The following is an 8,137-nucleotide window of genomic DNA, read 5'->3' on the forward strand; positions in this document are numbered from 1 at the left end:
TATATTATAAAAAAATATTTATTCTCTTATTTATATTATATTTTTTTATTTTTGGCACTAGCACTGAATTCTTTTTCTAACAACCAATGATGAGTTAAATTTGAATTAATTATTTAATATAAATAGAAGTCTAATTTCATTTCTAATTTCATTTAAAGTTCATTTCGAGTTCATCGACTGTGTACCTTCTCTTGTGTGAACGTGTGCCCCAGGAGGCATGTTTTCAAACAAAACAGTACGGTACGGCTACGGGAGAAGTCCGGGAAAAACGCATCACGCATCACGCAATGCCTTTTTGGTCTCTTATTGAATTCTTTGACTACTAAGTTGAAATTAAACCTATTTTGAAGTCCGCATTCACGCCGTCCGGCGTGCACTATATTTTACAGGCTTACTGCAGCAGTAAAGTAAAAACCTTGCGACGCTCGGCAAGTCCCATGCGATTGCGACTCCCCTTTCCTCTTTCCCATTATTCTGTCGCCCGGTTTCAAGGTACTGGAAGAATCCACTCCCGGCTGAGGTTTCTAAAGCTGCCTTACTCCTTTCCGGCTACGGAACTTGTTCCGATTCATTTGATCTGAGCGACGAAGATTTTGTGGACTTCGGGCGGCTGATGCGGGTGGAGTTTTTCGCAGCATCGGTGGTAACTCTTGCTTCCAGCGTACTTTAGTTCGCCTGATGTGATGATTTTCTTACTTGTGATGATTCATTGGTTAATGATCCTCACATTTTGTTTGACGATTGTTCCTTGATTTTTTGTTTATTTGTTTGACGATTTCGTACTGATTTCAGGTTTCAGCTGATCTTTTCTCGCTCCTATGTGTTATGTAGCCGTGTTATTTTCTCGTTCTTTGCACTTTGTTTGCATTTTGATTTCGTTCCTGCGTTTTATTTAACCTTTCGCCCTAAAACTCTCCTTGATTTTACTTTTTCCTTACCGTGGCTTTCTTCAGTGTCTCTGGACGTCTCAAGGCAGCTTTATTTGTTGTGTCCTTCTGTTTTTTACGACTGTGATCTTTTTATGACTGTGATCTTTTCGCTGCTTCTATTATTTACTTCCAAGCCAACTCTCTCATTGTATAGTTTAACCTCGTGATTATCGTACTCTGCCATCTGTATTTCCGTTGCCAGAAGCTCCTTCATTTATCATTCAGTGTTTATATCTCGATCAGAATGCTGTAGCCACTTTATTCTCTCAACATGTACGACTCTACTAGCTTCTGAAAGCTGAAACCTTCTTTACTTCGTACTCTTTAGTATTTCGTGAAATGTTTCTTTTAATAAAGTTTTAAATCTCTTCCTGCCTCTCGTTGTGTATCTTCGTATATATGAATTCTGGTTTTTATGAAGGATCTATCTATTCTCATCTAATGTAAGGAAGATCTCTCTTTCTCTCTCTCTCTCTCTGCTGTCTAGTCTGCCCCTTTCTCTCTTTTCCGATGTGTTGATAAACTGGAATTTCCGGGATAAATTTCGCTTCAAACTTTTCTCAGGCTCCTAGATATGTGAGTGTGGTGCTTTTTATCGTGTCAATGACCAGCATTTCTATCTGTTAATTTTTTTAGATCTATCTATATTTTACGTTGTTAAGAACTTCTCCTTTTTCGTTGTATCTTAATGCAGTAAAGTTGTTTCTTACTCCATAGATTTTGAGCTTCACTAAGGACTGATTTTGGGCTTACTTTCTATTTGAAGCTCGGGTTGACCATATTGTAAAATGTTCAGTTGGTATATGTTTTGTATATAAAATTGATCAAGTTGCTGTTTCTCACCTGGATTTGGAGTGTGAAATGCATTTTAATTTTCAGTGATTGCTTCTATATGTATGATGGTCTTCCTTTTTGCACTCATGGATACCACACTTTTATATTTTATATTTCCATGAAACCGTGATGCAGGAATACAACAGATGAATTCAAAACAAGGAAGTGGCAAGGCATCTTTGGCTGCTGGTGCCAGTCCTAAGCAGACTTTGTCAGGAGAGTCTGGTTCTGGAAACATGAATGCTCAAGTTAACCAAGTTAATCCTGTCCTGGTAGATCCGATGGTGGGTTCTGAACATGATGGTGGGTGGGAAGTTGCAAAGAAATCTAAAAACCGAAACATAAATATTGCAGCTAAGTCACGAGGAGCCTCTGGTTCTTCCCCCAAGACATGGAACCATCAGGAAACGCAACCGAAACCAAGTGCTGCTAATAATACCTGGAAAGTCAAGAGTTCTGGAAACAATTGGCAGTGCCAAGCACAAGAACCAAGAAGACCAGCTGGGAGGGGAAATGGAAATGTCAAATCAGCACCATCCACTGGTAAAAACTGGGAAGCTGCATACATAGCACCACCAAATGCTATAGCTCCTCCTCTTCAGAATGGATGGCAATGGGCAGCCAGGGCTTCGAATCAGGACCAATATAAGGCTCCTGTGGATGCAAAAAACAATAATGATGTCAAGTCAGGTTCTTTTCCTCAGGATTCAGCAGGAGGCAGCTATCCGCCTAATACTAATCAACACCCGCTAGATGCTGAATCTGATGATGGTGAACTTGTGGGGGACAGTGACGATGACATCCTTAGTGATGATTATGATTCTGATGCTAGTCAAAAGAGCCACGAGACCCGTAAGAAGAACAAGTGGTTCATAGACTTCTTTAAGGCCCTTGATAATTTGGCTGTTGAAGAGTTGTCTGATTCGCAAAGGCAATGGCACTGTCCAGCTTGCCATGATGGTCCCGGTGCTATTGATTGGTACAAAGGTCTTCAGCCTCTGATGACGCATGCCAAGACAAAAGGATCACAGAGAGTCAGACTGCACCGTGAGCTTGCGGAATTACTGGAACAGGAGCTGCGCCTAAGAGATACCTCTGTAGTACCACCTAATGAAGCATTTGGTAAGTGGAGGGGTTTGCGTTCCTCAACTACTGATCAGGAGATAGTTTGGCCTCCGATGGTCATTATCAGGAATACTTTACTGGAGAAAGATGAGAATGAAAAGGTATTTCTATTGGTCCTCTTTCTCAGTTGATTTTCTAGAGAAATATTGTTACACATTTTCAATGTGGATACGTTGTGGAGGAAATCATAAGGCTTTTACGTCTATTTTATATTGTAGCAAGATATTGAATATGCATCGAAACTTTCAAGATGCCTAGAGAGTCTATCCTTGTCTTAACTATTTTTTTTTTTTTTTTTTTAGGAATAATAGTGTTAACTACTTCTTGACCTCCAAAACCCAACATTGAAAATGCCTGACTGAAATTCATCAAGTTCACCTTTGAATGCAACAACCCCTCCACACAGAACCTTGCTATATGAAAGATGATTCATGACCTCTAGTGGTAACATTAGTGTGAATAATCTGACATAAGTTGAAGTTTAAGTGAAATCTTCCAGCTACTAGTTGAAAAAAGACTTCCATAGTGTCATTTTTGGATGAACCTAAACCTAATATAACATGATATCGGAGTAGGATGTTTATCTTGTTGAGCATACTTCGTGTCTCATCTAGTGTTTCTGCTGTTTAGGTTGTACATGTCTCAGGCTTGTTATCCCTTATTTTAGGCTTAAGATGTGAGGGTGAGTCTAGTGAGAATAGAACCTTTACACCAGTGAAGTCAAAGAAATTCCTGTGGTTGTTGCTTGAGAGAAGGCTTCCTAACTATGGTCAGTTCTTTTAGGATAGACTTAAACCCATTATGTATCAATTAGAATTTGTGCTCTTGTTAATTATGTGAAGTTGTCTTGGCTTATGGTGAACTGCTGGCTTTTGTTTTTTCTTTAATATTGATGAGCCATACTCACATACTACATCCTTCTGCCCCAGTGAGACTTTGTCAACTTTTGACGGAATAATGGCATTGCAAGTTTTGATTGATTGTAGAAGCACACGGGAATAGAAAGGAAGATTTATATAACATCTGTTTCTTTCTCTTGTCATGTTCGGAATATTAATTTCTTTAAATGCAGGACTTACATTATAGTGATATTGGGGTCGATATTGTTATATTGCTTTGTAAAAAACAGTGTTATATTGCTATCTTATTATCTTTTTACTGCTAAGCTTTGATTAATGATCATGGGCTTGATTGGCAGTGATGCTCTTCTATGCATGCCTTTGTGGTTGTATATATTTTCTTTTGGTAGTACCCAGTAACCGTTAAAAAAATTGCAGTGGATTGGCATGGGAAATTCAGAGCTGCTGGACTATTTTGGCTTATATCCGGCTGTTAGGGCTCGACATTCCTATGGTCCTCAGGGCCACCGTGGGATTAGTGTTCTGTTATTTGAGGCTTCAGCAGTTGGTTATCACGAGGCTGAACGTCTACACAAGCAATTTCAAGAGCAAGGGACCGATCGGGATGCATGGGAAAATAGACGTGTGCTCTTTTATCCTGGTGGAAAGCGCCAGTTATATGGTTACATGGCACGCAAAGAAGATTTGGATAATTTCAATCTGCACTCACAAGGTATGTTTTGTTTATTCCAGAGGGAACTGTTTGACAATTAATGATGGATGTCTGGTCAGTCACTTGCACAAGCCCTGTACACCGGATGAACATGAATGATGAGATTCATTTCTCTATTACAGGTTGCCTGTATTTGAACATCTGTTGTTGTTTGTTGTTTGGGGCTTTTTTTTTTTTGCCTCAAACTTATAAGGCTAAAACAATATTTTATAAATACTGTTGAGACATTAATCCTGCTAGTCTTTTGAGTTTTGAACGAAGGTGCTAAAACTGCAAGATCATTTAAGTAGCGAATTAAGTGTGGTTGCCTCAAATTTATCTGCAGTGTATGGACCATTAGTCAGATTGTTAGATCTTTTACATTTAATTTGTAAACTATGGAAAATTGGCATTAGGATTGATATAGACAGCCTACAGATGTGTATGCCAGATGCTTCCTTGCACTTCTTCGTGGATTGTAATGTGGATAATTCCTCAATTTTATATACTGCAAGTGTCATGAGCTTGGAAATTTCACTTTTAATATACAAATTTGTGCAAAATTGTTGCAAAGGTTGCCGTGGATCATAGAAAGGGAACAACGACATTTTTTTTTTTTTACATTTTTTAGGAGACCTGGATGATGGTTGCACTGATTTTTAGGAATGGCTAGTGACTACTACTATTTCTTGTTGATTAGCTGTTTTTAGATTCTGTGACTGAGAAGTCGTTGGGTCATGTTTAGTATTTGTTAGAGGCATAGAAGAATCTTACAGCTAATGTTGTTCTGGTATTTAGATTATTATCTTTAGTATTTGTTGTTGTTGTCTAGTAATCATGTTCAAAATTCATCCACGTTTAGTTAAGTGGATTAATTTCTTTTTTTGCCTGAGTAACAGGAAAGTCCAGACTGAAATTTGAGATGGTATCATACCAAGAAAAGGTTGTGGGTGGAATGAAGCAGATGAGTGAAGAAAACCAACAATTGATCTGGCTGAAGAACAAAGATGCTGAACGGAAGGCTCTCAAAGAAACAGTGGGGCTTATGAGCAATCAGCTTCGTATTGCAAAAGAAGAGAATCACATACTGAGACTCCGGACAAAGAAACAATATGAAGAGAGCAAGGAGGAAGTAATAGCTTTTCTACCTCTTTATTTTGCTTTAATATTTTCTTATAACTGTATGTAGCTCCTCACTTTGTTTTCCACTATCCAATGAATAACTTTTAGATGGATAACATGGAGAAATTCTTTAATGAGAAAATTGCTGATATGCTTGATGCTCGAGAAGCAAAAGAGCAAGCCTTTGATCAAGCCCTGCAAGAGGACCGTGCTGCAGAGTTGAGCAATGTTGGTTCTGGAAGCTCTGAAGATCGTAAACATCGGTAACAAAAATCAATCCTACATGAAAAGTTAATGGGTAAATAACAGAAAAAGTTGTTCTCACTTGTATGGTGGTTCCTGGTCTCTCTACCTTGCAGGCAGGAAGAAATTGAGAAGTTCATCAACTATCAAGAAAAATGTGTGGATGAGTTTGAGGTGGAGAGAGAGAAGCTTGAGAAAACCTATAAAGCGAAGAGGACCGAAATGAAGGGGAGGCACTATGAAGAAGAGATGGAGTTGGAGAAAGGATTTGATGATGATCTGAATAACCTGATTGAGATGTACACCGAGTCCGCGCCTCGCCCTTCTGCACCATCTGGCTCTTCTTGAGACAGAAGTACAGTAAACTGTTACTCAAAAGGTATAATTACAACGAGAACAGCCAAGCTATTTTAGTTACCCCTCAGTGCTGTTCTTAATTTATGTTTTCTTTGTGATACAGTCGTTACTGAAATGAAACCGGAAGTAACGCTACTGATGACATTCGAGACGGACTATTTTATTGTTCCAGTTGGCAGAAATGAATATGAGCGATAATAAGTAACGTTATTTTCTCAGTTTTAATTAGTGTATCGAGGGTGTCTCAACATCTAATGTAGCGATAGAAGGTTTATGTGATGATGGTTTGTATGTAGTGATTTTCTCCATTGAAGAAGCCGACAGCCATTTCTGATGATATAATCTTGATGTTAAACTTCAACGTTGACGAATTAGCATTTTAAATTCGCTTTTAAGGGAAAATAACTCTGTTGTTAGGACATGTAGCTATTTAAGTCGATCAAATATCTTCTTTCTTTTTAGAATTGGTATGTTGCAAGAATGCCATGAGAGAAGTCTCTCGTTGATGCAATTAATGTGCCACAGGCTATTATTTGATCCTTAACTAAGATAATACATTTTTAGTTAATCGAAGTGCACGGGTTTCAATTTTTGTTTAATAGTTTCACTCGATTTACTGATTACTGTTCAAATTATTTGTTAAAATTCAATTTAATTTTTTTCTATTTGTTCATTACTACTTATTATTACCATCTGTGATTTTACTACTTCACTTTATACTTCTTAATTAACACTAAATATTAAATATTATCGTAATATTATATTTCTCATTTTTTACCCTAAAAACCTTAACCCTTTAAAACTCCAAACCTTAAGCACCAAAACCCTAATTTTTATTACCCCTAAACCCTTACCCAAAATCCTGAAATTATATAAAAATTGAACAATAAATACAAATAAATCACACATAAATAAAATAAAATAATATACAATTGTAAATTAAACTAAAAAAGTAATGTTTAGGTTTACCTTATGAAATTTAGGGGAAATCAAAACCGAGTAGGAGAATCAAAGCCAAATAGGGGAAATTAAGGGAAATCGAAGGAAATTAGTGCAATCGAAGCCGAACGGGAGGATTTGAGACGGTTCCAATAGCGAGTCAGAGGCAAGAGAGGGGACGATCAAAGCAGAACGGGAGGGTTTGAGATGATTCCAGTAGCGAGCGAGAGGCGAGAGGCGAGAGAGGGGAAGGTAAGAGGGAACAAGACGAGACGAGGTTTTCGTGAGAGAAGGGAAGCAATGACCGCCAAGACAAGGTTCCAACAGCCAACAGGGAGCGAGATGCGAGAGTGGGGAAGCAGAGAGATGGTAATGACTCATTAGCATTATCATCATGCTCTTCAATATTGTCATCTTCTTCTTCTTCTTCTTCTGCAGCAGATGGTTCAGACACAGACATATTGTCTTCTGCTGGGTGAGAGGATGTGCCTTCATTGCACTGTGAAACTATAAAATCCTTCATTGATTCTAATAATTTTTTTACAATTTCTTTCTCCGATATATTTGGAATCAAACTCCTTAATTAAGTTTTGAAACTTCCAAATAAAATTTTGGAGTCATAATGGACTTCCGGGATTCTGTGCAATCCAAGATTATTTTCATTTTGAATGATAGCATACGCAATTTCTGCACTTTAACATCAATATTGGGGAAATTTTTCCACCAACGAACATAGAATGTTCGTAATAATATTGGAAGACCTTTATCATTAAAGCATGTAGTACAATCACAACAAAATGAAAATTTTAGAGTTTATGTATGGAAAGAATTTAAAGCTATAAAAAATGTAAGTAAAGAAAATTTATTCACACACCACAAATGAACACAAAAGTTTTGTTATCTAAGTTTTGGAAATTCCACAAGTTAAACCCTAATAGTTCAGAATTTTATTAGAAAGAGACTTTTCTACATATGTTTTAAAAAATGGATATGCATGTTTGAAACATGTTAAAGCTGAAAATGACCTATGAATCCAA

At 37.5% G+C, this 8,137-nt stretch overlaps 1 protein-coding gene across 2 annotated transcripts; it reads left to right on the plus strand.

The window, feature by feature from the left end:
* Window positions 1-428: 428 nt before the first annotated feature.
* Window positions 429-6,572, plus strand: LOC137949992 (protein SUPPRESSOR OF GENE SILENCING 3 homolog). 2 transcript variants are annotated; one of them, XM_068796304.1, is made up of 7 exons: window positions 429-643; window positions 1,899-2,989; window positions 4,166-4,460; window positions 5,339-5,571; window positions 5,670-5,824; window positions 5,921-6,183; window positions 6,265-6,572. In XM_068796304.1, the coding sequence occupies exons 2-6, from the start codon at window positions 1,910-1,912 to the stop codon at window positions 6,150-6,152; spliced, it is 1,995 nt and encodes a 664-aa protein (XP_068652405.1). In that variant the 5' UTR covers window positions 429-643; window positions 1,899-1,909; the 3' UTR covers window positions 6,153-6,183; window positions 6,265-6,572. The 2 variants fall into 2 exon arrangements, with proteins under 2 accessions (XP_068652405.1, XP_068652406.1); XM_068796305.1 differs by having other exon boundaries at window positions 429-640.
* The last annotated feature ends 1,565 nt before the right edge of the window (window positions 6,573-8,137 follow it).

Source organism: Aristolochia californica, unplaced genomic scaffold (genome assembly GCF_029961685.1).
Source record: "Aristolochia californica isolate CCGP_79_NKW_82.1479 unplaced genomic scaffold, dmAriCali1.0.hap1 SCAF_14, whole genome shotgun sequence".
Classification (NCBI taxonomy): domain Eukaryota; kingdom Viridiplantae; phylum Streptophyta; class Magnoliopsida; order Piperales; family Aristolochiaceae; genus Aristolochia; species Aristolochia californica.

What these genes read in the sequence shown, in the direction of transcription:
- LOC137949992 (XM_068796304.1), top strand. Translation starts at nt 1,910, where the DNA reads ATGAATTCAAAACAAGGAAGTGGCAAGGCATCTTTGGCTGCTGGTGCC. An exon ending in TTTCAATCTGCACTCACAAG is followed by an intron (nt 4,461 to 5,338) that starts GTATGTTTTGTT and finishes CCTGAGTAACAG; the next exon opens with GAAAGTCCAGACTGAAATTT. An exon ending in ATGAAGAGAGCAAGGAGGAA is followed by an intron (nt 5,572 to 5,669) that starts GTAATAGCTTTT and finishes AATAACTTTTAG; the next exon opens with ATGGATAACATGGAGAAATT.